We start from the raw sequence: 13,485 nt of genomic DNA on the forward strand, positions 1-13,485 counted from the left end.
CCAGGGACCCATTTCAATCATTTCTAGCATTGGATTCTTTTAAAAATTCGGTGGTCATAACAATTTAAGAACAATTTACAATAAATCTAATTTCACATGCTTTCTATATAAATTACGTAATGTCAATGTAACGACATTTTTGTTGATCTGTCCTGCAGAGTAAACTTGGGGCGTTGTTCCGACCTATGCTGCCCCTCACTCAAATACCAGAAGTAGAACCAACGGTCTGCAGCCCCAAACAGCCCCTCCCACCTCCGCCTGAGCCAGAAGCCAAGCCAGAGCTGCTGCCCACCACAACCATCATCTCTGTTGACAGGGACACAATGTAAGGGTTGCACTGCCTTCTATGTCCTTCACAGTAGAAACATATTCCGTCCACAACTTAGATGGTGCTGTTCAATATTTTAATATTGAAAGTAAGAAAAAACTGCAATACACTCTAGCGCCATATGCATTTCTCTATTTTATTTAGATGGGATTTTGGCCATTAGGTCTTCTTCAAAATCAACAAGGGCCAAAAGGTCATCTAAATAAAACAGAGAACTGCATGTATTATGGAGCCCGAGTGTCAACACTTATTTTCTTCCAGCACCTCACAACAGGCCTTGGTGTGCGTTACTTTTCTATATTATAGTATTGTAATATTATCATATTACCACTGACAAACAGTTGACACTGACACATGGTTCTATCAGGAAAAACTCTTTCCTCAGTTTACAGTATATAACTCTTTCCTCAGTTTACAGTATATGTTATCCTACAACACTGATTAGCTGCCAATATCAGAGCGCTTGTGTGTTCATACACAGACTAAACAAGAAGAGTACCATAAAACATTCCCAGTCCGGAGATGTTTCACAGTCAGCGCAACAGAGGCCCAAAGGCCGAAGGAAACTCCAGAGAGGACAGTCAGAGGATGTGCCATATTCCACCAGACCTCAGGTACACTGACCAACTAAACTCTATCATCTGCATGTTATTTTACACTTTAACATCTGTGTCATACATACCACCACTTCTCTTTTTCATGCAGGAATTTGTTGAACTGAAGCAGGTGGAGAATATTTCAGACACAGAGGGATATCCAATCCTGGAGGGCCACTGCAGAGCGGCTTCACTGCCCCGACTTAATGCAGAGTACTACGTAAGATCTCTGAAAAGATCTCTTTAGGTCATTAACACCTGCTCTGTTGGAGCTGCATTCACATCAGAGGAATTCTTGTGATATTATCAGATTTGGAAAATGCATACACTGTGGATACCTTAGATTTTTCAACAATGTCTTCTGCCATGTAAAACAGCAAATACAGATAAAATTAAATAGCTGCGTTTGGCAGTGAACAGATGGCTGAGATAGGACTGGATAAGGGCTGAAAAAAGGCTGGTGCAATGCTGAAGGATAGGTGGTTAGTGAAAGCACCCGTGAGCTAACAGAGCCACTCTGTCAGTCCACATCAGTTCATCTGCTGACCCCAACCTCTCCAGTCTGACAATTTTAAATTTATTACAGTGGAGGAAATTGAGGACAGAGATGGACTTAGCAAAGTGCACTACATAGAGCATACCTGCACACTTATTTTGATTGATGGACTAATACAGTTATTAAATTACATTATGACATAGTGCTCTTTGGATGCTTTTATATAGACCTTAGTGGTCCCCTAATACTGTATCTGAAGTCTCTTTTATAGAGACCTTAGTGGTCCCCTAATACTGTATCTGAAGTATCCTTTATATAGACCTTGGTGGTCCCCAAATACCATATCTGAAGTCTCTTTTATATATACATTAGTGGTCCCCTAATACCATATCTGAAGTCTCTTTTCCAAAATTCAGCCTCGGTGCAGAATGACAGCCACTAGAGCCAGTCCCACAATGAGCTTTCCTTAGGTCGTCCCATTTCTGAGTCTGTAGCTTTTGGGCTTTTGTTTGAAAAGCCATGCTGTCTTTCTCTTATGGGTGGGTCAAATTCTCTGGGCGTCAAAGCAGAGAATGGAGATGTAGCCATACTTATTATGACCTCACAAGGGGCAAGATTCCAGACCGGCCCATCTGAGCTTTCATATTCTCAAAGGCAGAGCAGGATACCCAGGGTTCGGTTTACACCTATCACAATTTCTAGCCACTGGGGGACCATAGGCAGGCTGGGGGAACACATATTAATGTTAAAAAAAAACTAATGAAGTGACATTTTCATGCCATGAGACGTTTAAAAAGTGCAAAAAGGAATTATAAAAAAGGAAACAAAATAAATAGGTGGTACTGAAATGTTGTTTGAAAATAGAGATTCACAGTTCTTCTCTACGCCTTCTGATAATTTATTGTCCAGGTCAGACAGTTCAGATGATACAATTTATTCAGTCCATTTTTAATTTAGCTGTAAATAAATACTAGGTGGAATTTAGATGTGTATGTGTTACAGTAAATGTTGACCTTCACCATGCTAACCGGTTCATGTGTATATAACATAAGAATAATTGTAAGTTGGATTTCTTAAAAAACCAGAGGATGCCATTTTGTAAATGTATTTAGTTTACCTCTATTATATTTTCCCCATTCATGTGTGTCTAACAGACTGATGTGACCAAAAATCTTTGAATTTGGTCCAGTATTAAGTGAGATGGAGGGCTGCGAGGCTCTGGGTATTGGTAGTGATCCCGGGGGTGCTGTTCCCCTGTATGCCCAAATAATAAGTTGTCAGGCCTGGGACCTGTTGCTGCCAGATGTCTGTGGTCTGGATGTGTCCATTGATACATCTCGGATACAACGCTGTGTTACCACATCAGAGGAATTCCACCTCTAATTAACAGGGTTGTGATAGAGACATCAGCAAAAAAGGCTATGGATCATTGTTTTTTATTGAAAATCGTTCAGATAACACAGAACCACGGATGTATTATCTATCTAGCCTATTGACAGCATGAAACCCTGAGCAGCTGCAGTCTCTCTATCTCTCTCTCTCTCTCTCTCTCTCTCGCTCTCTCTCTGTCTCTCTCTCTCTCTCCCCCCTCCCCCGCTCTTCATCTGTATCCTTCATCAATAAACTAGACTCTGGCTTAAATGATTACGGGCGGCCATCCAATTATAACAACCTCATCAACACTGTTGAAATCATTTAAATATTGAGCCATGGCATTAAAAATTACATGTTTAGATAACAGGAGCCTATGATTTCTTTAGACACTTTTAGTATCAATTTGAGCCTGTCAGTAGCTAAGAAAATCACTTTATAGGACAAAAAGCAAGGCTCTACAATTGCCCCATTATGTTACATTGTAGCTCGGTTTGCACTGGCCTGTCATTGGGATCCCGCTCAACATTGGACCAAATTCAAAGATTTTTGGTCACATCAGTTTACTAGACACAACTGAATGAGGAAATGGGTTGAAACAAATGGTATTTACCCCTCAAATGTAAACTCTGAGTTTTGCTTGACTGCAGTAACCCATTTATTTTCATGACTTTCACTATCTGTTTAGTTTTAGTTTTAAGCTTTTTTACTGTCATTCTGTGAGTTACAGTAGCTGGTCTCGTCTCCTGCATATGGATGTCATGTCAAGATGATTTTTCTGTCCATCACTTTTCTGTTTCCTTGATTGTCTCACCTCTCTGTTTTTGTCTGTCTGTCTTTCTGTCTCTCTCTGTCACTGTGCGCTTTCCAACAACACTTAACATGTGCTTTCCTTACATTTGTGTTGCATTTTGATCTCTCACTCTATAAAAGATAAGGCTGGTTTTATTCTGTACTTCTGTTATTGGCAACACTTCCCATGAAAAGACCAAAACCAACAAAGTTTTGTCCGTACACTTACAAATATTTAATTTTATTTCTAATAAATGCTAAGCATTTCCTAAAACAGCTGGGCACTGTAGTTTAGAGAAAATGTTACTCAAATAGAAATAATTAGTGCATTGGTTGGGGTCTATATTAAAACTGCAGATTAATACACATTTAGTGCTCTTGTAGTGAGTATTTACAGCAGCAGGATGGTGTGTAAGTCTGTGTTTATGGTAATTAACGGTGCATGTCAACTAGTGCCACAGTGTGTCTCATTGATGTGTTTTTAATTGAACAATATTACACAAAAAGCTAGCTAGCAAGTTGTTGGTGAGTGATGTTGGTGAGTAGACTTTAGAAACGGGAGCCAGTGGAGGTTTTGGAAGAAAGGGGTGACGTGGACTCTGAGGCGGGTGCCAATGTATCAGGCTTTGGATACACACACACACCTTGGTAGGAGTGTCATTGTTGGTTTTGGCTGGTTCATGGACAAGAAGAAAATACCGAATATTGCCTGTCTTATTCTTCCTATGTCTCTTCTCTCCTCCTCTGTCTTCCCTTTCTCCTAACTTTGATGCCCACTGCTAATGTTTTGCCCACCTCCCTCTTGTATGTGCTGTCTGATAGCGGAGCCACCCTCGCAACGCCCCTGGGACCCACCTGGCAGTATGTACCACATGTTGCCAACTCTCTTTTTCTCTTCTTCTTCTCTCCTCCTCTTGTCCTCTCCCTCTTTTTCTTATTCTCACATGTCTGTGTTTGCGTCCATGTGCTCCTCTCATCTCAGTGCAGAGTTCACACCCTCTCGCCATCATGGAGAAAGTGACCATCCTACATATACAGTATACTTTACTGCTCATTCCATGAAATTGCTGATAGATAGATACATCACATGCAACACACATTTACATTTACATAAAATACCTAGATCCCTGGAAAAGTATTTTTATGTGTATCTGGCGGTAATATCAAGAACCCTGTCCTGCTTTTCAGCTATTAACCACAGCAGCACAGTACGACACTTTGGTAACATGTGGTTGTGTGTGCTGTATGAGTTTCATTATGTAGTAATGTAGTAGTGTAGTAGTGTTTTTATGTGTCTGTGTATGATTGTGAAACAAGACAGGGACAGCACTGCTGTTTTCTTGCTTTGAAATAACTATCTTCTTTTACTACACCACTACAACCTGGCCAACCTTATCTGTCATTTAATGTTACTTTCAGTCTTAAAAGCTTATTTTTTACATATAGAAAACCAAAGTGGACGGAGGAATTCTGATATATCTCTCAAACCTTTTACTGGCACTCACTTTCAGACTATTCTAATCATTTAAAATGTATTTTTAATGGCATATTATGTCATTTATCAAAAAATTTAAGATTTAAGACTGCATACTAGATTGAATGGCAATACAGATATTTTCCACAGTGTTGTGATATTGTTGTCCCTGACTGTGGCTACAGGACAGGCTGTGTGGTTGGAAGAAGAGGAACAGCACCACCACCCTACAATTGTCTATGAAAGAGCAATTAATGACAATAGTAGTTCATGAATATATTGTGTGTCATCTCATGTCTGTTAAGGTCCCTATGATACCATACCTGAATACATTTTAGCATTAGAGGCTTCACAATCTAAATATATATTGATATATTTGGAAACTAAAATTACTAAAAAACTATCTATAATATTATCTAACAAAATCTAGGGCAGTAACCAGCAGGTGGGGTGCTAATGTAGCTGCTGTTCCAGTTCCCTATCACATCAGTTTGTTGCCTGGTAGCTGTTCTGGTCAGGAAGATAAGAATGAGGTGGGGTGAGTTTCAATGTCCTCAAAGCATTAGTTTAACTATTCATTCCTGGAGAGAGATTGGTGAATGTAAAGTTAAAGGAACACACCACGGAATACGTAAAGCTGCTATAATCAATATTTTATCAGGTCACAATATTTAAACAATGTGACAAAGGTAAAGGGGTTTGTTTTATTGCACCTACTGTACAGAGAATAATTTCCTGACTCTGCGGCTCGGCTTTATGCGCCATCTGAAAGGTTGCATTGTTTAATTGACTGACCATCAACGTCACTGTTTTGGTTCACTCTCAGCGCTCTCATAGCTACAGTACATTGTGGCAGCAGCAGGGAACAGTTTTCAGCAGAACAGCTGAAACCTGTTAGTACACCAGCTGCTCAGCACCACATAGCAGACAGATACAGTTAGAGACTAGCTGGTGTACATAGTGGAGCCTTTAGCGGCTAAAGAGAAAGATGTTACCCTGGTAGAGACCAAAAATCACAAATTGCTGGATGTGAAATAAGCAACTCTTTGCAAACAAGTTTGTTATGTCAACTTAAAAGATGATGTTTGATGATATGTCAAAGCCAATTTATTCCTACTGCCAGAAGTGGCCAGAAAGATTGTTATTGCAGGTTTAATGTTTTGAGTATAAACTGCAGTTTAAATCTCCTTTTAGAGAATTCAGCTGGGACACTGGCGTAAACATGATAAAAAAACAACAATGACAGCTGTGTAATTACTGAAAAAAACAACTGACCCATACAGGAAAGGCATTTTTTCCGTTAAGTCCATACAAACCATCTAAAATCAGACATGGCAGGTTTGTGTTCCCTCCCTGACCGACTGCAGTGCTGTTCAGCAGCAGTAGGCTTAGTGCTGCCGCTGGTGGTCAGAAACTATATTGCAGCAATTATTCTGATGAAAACTATAGTCTTCTTTATATAACCTCCATGCAGCAAGTCTGTATTTTAAACATTGTTCCTCATAATAAATTGTATGATGCCCAAGAAACTGGCGTGTGGGCATTCCCTCTGACAGCAATCAGGCCTAACGTTAGGGACGATGAAATGAGCCAACAGGCAGTGAGCGTTGCTTGATACTTTAAACATCTATTTTAGTGGAGTAGTCCTTTAAGTAAAACACAGTGTGTTGAAGGCCGAGTATTAGCCACTTACAGAAAGATTACACAAGTTTTTAAGTTTGGAATGTTGAAAAAGCCAAACGATGCCAGAAGGCCACTGTTAACACCCCACCTCTTCTTTGTTCACTAGCAGAGACTCCTGCTAGCTTAAAAGTTTTGTAAGAGTACAGTACGTATTCAAGTTCGGTCACAGATTTGTGTTCATTCTTCTCAAACTCTTCTTGCATCTGTTTCTGGAGAAGAACGGGTAGAACTTCGGTCTTACGACAAAACATAGCAGTCCATTGGTTGTTTTGTTTGTGTATCTATATCGTGGATATTTTGGTGATCCAGCAGAAGTGGTCTGGGTAAAAACCACGGCCGCCCCTCTGCTCTACTTTCACCTCACGCCTCTCCACTTTTCTCTCAGCCTATTGTAGACCTCAGTCCCATCAAGCGCTCAGCATCCTCGCTGACGCCACAGCTGAGGGAGTACGACCTGGAACGGCCCGGCTTGGCCCAGTCCTCGACGGGGCCGGGGCAAGTCCAGGGCCAGGACAGAGCCCACCACCATCACCACCACCACCGCTGCCACAGACGCAGGGACAAGGACAAAGACAAGAAGCAGACCTCCCTGGATAGAGCTGCATCAGTACAACCGTCCAGCACAGTTGGTGAGTCAAAAAGATTTTGAACTGATACAATTACTTTTCAGAGGATTTCAATCATAATTCTGTTAAGTAACTAAACATAAAACAGAACATTAGAACACGAGGTGAACTCTAAGGTCACGTTCAGACTGACATAAGCACTACATGAAAACAAATCAGAGATGAAAAGTTAGACATGGGTGCTGACACAGAACAGAAAAATGCTAGGTCAGCCAACCAAAATAATAAAACGTGGATCAAAAACCCTTACTCAATTCAATACACTGTCACATGTCAGTTGTTTCATCATAAAAGTAAAACCAAAAGTAAAACCAGAGTTGGTTGGGCGGGAAAGGAAATTCTTGACCTCGGAAAACTTCAGTTTGGACATAAAAAATTCCAGACTATACGCACACCCACCAGCTTTTTGGTGGGGTTTCATTTACCTCTAAGTAGGTTTCTCTATGAAAACCGAGTTAGTACATGGACCTTGAATTGGATTTTTTTGTTGTGTTTTGTTTCCTGCTTGTGGTCCCATTCCGTTCGCTTGGGTCGCCTGATGATAAAGTCTTCAAACTAATTGCCTCAAGACAATCTAAAGAATTGAAGGCAAAATGAACGTGCCGTTACCCAGGCGGTACCTACACCGCCTGTGGCCACAGTGGACGCTCTTCAGCAACAGTTCCACAGTCTGGCTTCACATGCTTTGTTACATCCTCCATAGTCTCACTTTGCCAGACCCTCTTCCAAAGAGCTTTGAAGGAGGGTCTGGCCACTCCTCATAGCAGGAAAACCAGCTCTGGTTTAATGGCATTTCTTTAAACCAATCAGAATTTACATGGGCGGGGCTAAACTTTGCTCAGAGTCGCTGCAAAATAGTCGTCTGAGAGAAAACTCAGATTGGACAGATAGTCTAGCTTTAATATCGTGAGCAAAGTATTTTTAAAACTCAATTTAGGGGGCATATTTTAGGTTGTTGAGAGATTATTCATTTAATTTAGCAATATTCATATAATACAATGTGAAGAACAAACACATAGAAACTTGGCATCACATTAATGGAGAGACAGCAATGGCTAGCCAGGCTCTCCTTGTAGATTACATGGATGTCTCAACGTAGCTGGAAAAATTCTTTATAGGATTAAAGTTCCATGATGGGGTTATGTAGGTGAAGGGGTTTCACCAACACACAGCTTTCCATCTGATTAGCTTTGTGAGCTCTCAGAGGAAAATCTGCTTTGCTGGGGATCAGTTGCTCCCTTTGTTCCCTCTGACGTTAACAGTTTCATTTATAAAATGTAGACGGAGCTGCACAGACTTCACGCCTAGAGCTGCAAAATATAATTGAAAAAGGGAGTTTACAGTTTCTTAATTTAAAAAAGCAGAAACAAGCTGTGCCACATCAAGGAAAGCGTCAGTGGTGATCGCTCTCTCCCTTAGAACATTTTTAGTGAGACGGGTCCATCTCTTCTTCTCCTCTGGAGCCTCAAGTTGTGGGTTATGTCCTCCGTTCTCAAGAGCTCCCACACCCACTCCTTCCACCACTGTGATGTTGGAACAGTGGGCTTCAGCCAGTTTACAGTGATGCCTTTAATGGTTCCAGCAAGAAGGATTTGCAAAAGGTATATATCATCCCTTCAATAAAAACCATCAGGGGTGACTCCCATCAAGCAAAATAGGGATCCTTATGGATATCTATTTTTAAATATTGACCAATGCTGAGTAGATATCCCAGTATTTCCCACAGTAAGTGTGTGGACAAAGTTTGAGTCGGTTTCTCCACAATTCCTCCAGCAGCAACTTGTTGCTGAAGAACTATACCTTCCTGTGATGTGTTGTGACTTCCATTTGAATTCTGTGCTTCAGAACAGTTTTTAACCCAGGATTTGAGGAAGATAGCTCTCTGAGCTCTGTCTTCCACGTTTGAATACATTTGACACAAATGTGCAGCATCAGGCATTGGCTTTTTGCCATGAACGAGGTCTCGTCTCCCACTCACGCTGAACGTTGGGGTCATCTGTAGAATTCCTAGAAATAAAATGAGTATCTACTATTTCATACTGTAGTTAGATCATTTGCTGTTTAGACACACTAAAGCAATATGACATATTGCATCCATTGCTGCACCACTACTTCTTTTTAATATATTTCCCATGCACAGGTTTTTGATTACTTCCTATCAATCGGAACAAGTTATACTGTAAATACATTTTATTTAATCATGTTTAATCAAGCAAGTTATCTTTTGCAATAGAGAAACACAAACACAGCCAGACAGACATAACGCATAACATACAAAAGATATAACCAGACATAGAAAAGCACTACAGCGTCAGGGACAATCTCAGACTTTACTGAATACATTTTAAAGTTTAAAATGAAGTGGGAAAGTACGACGGGCAGTTAAAAGGACAAAAAAACAAACCCCTCTTTATCCAGAAATATATAATACATGGCAGAATAATAAATACAAGCCACACCGAAACAATCTAGCTTGATAATTAGCACTACAGGCAAGAGGAATAATATGTGTTTTTGATTTTAGTATTATCCGGTTTGGTGAGCCGATTTTTAAATTTGAGAAGTAAAATGATTCTAAGCCAGCTTTCAGCATGGAAATAAAGGATACATCTATAGTCAAGCACAGACATGGTGGCTTTCCTGTCCTCAAGACTGAAAAAGTCTTGTATTTTTTATTTTCATTTTATTAAGTGTACAAAGATAGTAGTATTTAATATCAATGTGTATACACTGTATTATGATATCTTTTGCAGTATAGAGGGTCAGCGTCTCACACTCTTTTTTGCCATCCGGGGTCGTCTGCTAGAGCGATTAGAGCCTAAAGGGTGGCACCAGGGTGTTTTTTGTGTTATTGGGTGGGGACAGCTGGAGGGCAGCAGCTGGGCTTTACTGCTGAGATAAAAGGCCACAGTGGACAGGTCCAGCACAGGGATTTATGGGTACCTCTTGGTCAGATAGCAGAACATCCAGCAGCCCCCTCTACATCTATTAAACTGAGAGAAACAGCAAGAGAGTGAAAGAGTGTTTCACTCCTCGAAGGCTGTCATTCTGGAGGCCGATCTGACACATCAGGATGATGAATAGGCTTCTGTGTTTCTGTCATCACGGTTTTAATCTGAAAACTGGAGTTATTCCAGCACTGAGGAGAGTCATTTTCACCACAGTGCTTTGCTTTATACCACACACCCATGGTCTAGATAGAACGCGCAGGCATGCACGCACACACACAAAGATGAGCCATTTCCTTTTAATTAGAATAATGGAATAATATGTCACAGTGCAAAAATATGTGTTGTAGATAATAACACATAATTAACTTGGCTGAGATGTCAGTGTTCACTTTCCCTACAAGATCATGAGCACGCTGAATGAAGACACAGGAAGTGAACCTGTGCCTCACTTTGACCTCAGCAGTGGGCTTTAAGTTCTCTTAAACTTTTCAATTCAAATGAAATCATTAAAAAGTTCTTTATCCCTATAAGGGCCAACGCTAAATCAATTAAAAACTATAATGCCCCACATATTTTCACTAAAGTTGGGACAGTTGTGTCTTTAATTACATTTGGCACTGCATGGAAATATTGCATGCATTGTAAATGCATGTAACCTGAGGCATCCAACATAAAGTCAGATACTCACACTTTGTCCAAGTGAATATTCTTATCTAGTCATTTTACATGCTTACGTGGTGTTGCATGTAAAAATCTATGGATGAATTGAAAAGAGAGTTTTTGCCTAAGGTTTTTTCTACAGCTGAAGCCTTTATGTGTGTCCCCCAGTGGTAGGACAATGAGAGACTAGTTGAAAGCAACAAATGTTAGGTCACTGATTTTCACCAGGATTGTCTTATTTTACAACATAAAACAATCTTTCTACCTCAACAATGCTTTGACAGAGTGTGCTACCCTACACACATTAACCAGAACTTAACCCTTGTGTTGTCTTCCCGTCAAAATTGAAAATCAACACTTTTGTTGACGCTTTTTATCATTTTGTTTTTTAAATTTTCTTACGTTTTTGTCCCTTTTTTCAACACTTTCAATGTTTGTCCCTTTTTTTGACGTTTTCAACACTTTGTAACACTAACTTACTAAACTTAGTTTTAGAGTTGTTTTTGGAATTTATGGTCAATAAACCTCATTTACAAGAAATTAGACCTAATGTTTTAGTTAGAAAAGAAGAAATTAGGAATCATTTAGACTAAAATTAAAGGAATGGATGTTGACGGATTATCACAGACTGAAAGATGTCAACTTTTATTCAATACTATTTCAAAACAACTTAAATTTTTTTTTTAAATGCTATAAAATTGAATAACACGCCCCAAAATGAATGAAAGTTGAGATTTGTGCTTGCCAAAGAGCGTTGTTTGGAATCAATCATGTTATTTGGGGTAGTAAAAGATGATTGATAAAGGAAAACACAAGGGTTAAACCTGACATTGTATACCTTTTGAACAATTAGGGCTTATGTTTAAAAAAACATCCCATTTCAATGAATGAGATTTAATGAAAGCTGCATCCTCATATGACACTAACAAAAAACATTGCGCCATACTGCTGCGTCTACCATGTTCTCCCCAGCGTAACTTTAATCTCAAACTGTGCCGACTGCATATCTTTTTTTTTCTTCAACGTAACAAAAGATAGATTAAAGTGGAAACCACAAACAGGTCTTTCCGCCTGCTTCTTCTCGTTTGATTTGATGTTGCCATCCTCCAGATTCGTTCACCGACTCTTCAGCTGAAGGTTTGTCCAGAGAACGAGCGAGGGAGCGGGACCGCAGCCGGGCTCATGAGAGGAGGCACCACTCTTCAGCAGGGGAGAAGCAGCGCTACTACTCCTGTGACCGTTACGGCAGCAGGGAGCAGTGTCACACCAGGTCAGCCGGTCCCAGTCGATCCACGTCTCCCGGAGAGGGACAGGACGCGGGTTTGCCCAAACAGGTGACTTAACTGCCAAATGTGGCTTTGTTTTCCGTGGTCACCCTGTGGTCTGTAAGTGTTTTGGACAGTGACACGTTTCATTCTTTTGGCTCTTTTTTCTAACTTGAATTTCGTATTTGCATATACAGTACATATCCATACAGTACATAGTATCCCATACTCACTCGTTTATGTGTACATAATTACAAATATTTATGTATTGCTTTATGACAGAATAAAACCAAACCAAACTGTGAAATTGAGACTATATTTCAAATAAACTACAATTATTACGCTAGATTTTTTGAATTAAAGTTACAATATGAAACTTTAACAGTATTATAACACCAGCCCTCTCTGAGTGAAAGCTTTAAGCCTGTTTGGCCTCTGAAACAGCAGTGATGATGGGCATAGTCGGGTGAGGTCATAAAATCTGCTCCTTATCACCTGTAACCACAACCAACAGCGATGTCACGGTGTCCTGATTCACCCTGGAGTAGAGAAGTTAAGCCATTGGAGGCCAGGGAAAACAAGATTTCTGGGTTTCACGTTGCTCTTTAGCCTCCAGTGTGCTGGAGCTCAGAACCCAAACAACACAAAACAAAGGCTGTTGCTATGAACTATTTGTACATATAGATACGAGAAGCAATGCACTGTACTTTGTGTGTAATGTAATATTGACTGCTTCTGTATGAGAGCACAGAGATACGCATATGGAGGAGATCAGGGTGGCTGGGTGGTACCTAGTCTACATCCACGACGTTCCACTTCCGGTTTTGCTCAGGTGCTGCTTGAAATTCCACCTGATACCCTTCTTTTTGGCAATATGTCCTTTACCTTCCGTTTTCTTTGTTCTGCAATTTAACCTCCGGTTGATTTCTGAGTTTTCTGTTGCATGACTAAAATGTGTTCTACCAAAACAAGTTCCTTGTCAGGGCTTTTTTTGCAGTTGCACCGTGGCTCTGTCTGGCACTTAGCTTGTGATTGGTTTAAAGAAATGCCAATAAACCAGAGCTTGTTTTTCTCCCATCCTGGAATGCTGTGTGGACTAGTCTGACCCTCTTCCGCAGCGCTGTGGAGGAAGGTCTGGCAATGTGAGACTATGTGGGTACTAAAACATAGGGCTTTAAAGCTGGGGAGTAGAGTTTGTGTACTGGACGAAGTTAAGGGGTAAACACAAGACTTTCACCCAGGA

The 13,485-nt window shown here is 40.4% G+C and overlaps 1 protein-coding gene across 8 annotated transcripts in view; it reads left to right on the forward strand.

Annotated features, from left to right (window-relative positions):
- Window positions 1–13,485, forward strand: part of cacna1bb (calcium channel, voltage-dependent, N type, alpha 1B subunit, b) — a 211,439-nt gene that overhangs the window by 194,971 nt on the left and 2,983 nt on the right. For all 8 annotated transcript variants that reach the window (XM_034895434.1, XM_034895437.1, XM_034895435.1 and 5 more), the window contains 6 exons: window positions 159–325; window positions 810–942; window positions 1,034–1,144; window positions 4,406–4,444; window positions 7,126–7,369; window positions 12,088–12,311. In XM_034895434.1, coding sequence (XP_034751325.1) covers window positions 159–325; window positions 810–942; window positions 1,034–1,144; window positions 4,406–4,444; window positions 7,126–7,369; window positions 12,088–12,311 — 918 coding nt within the window. The remainder of the gene's footprint in view (window positions 1–158; window positions 326–809; window positions 943–1,033; window positions 1,145–4,405; window positions 4,445–7,125; window positions 7,370–12,087; window positions 12,312–13,485) is intronic.

Source organism: Etheostoma cragini, chromosome 16 (assembly GCF_013103735.1).
Source record: "Etheostoma cragini isolate CJK2018 chromosome 16, CSU_Ecrag_1.0, whole genome shotgun sequence".
Classification (NCBI taxonomy): Eukaryota; Metazoa; Chordata; class Actinopteri; order Perciformes; family Percidae; genus Etheostoma; species Etheostoma cragini.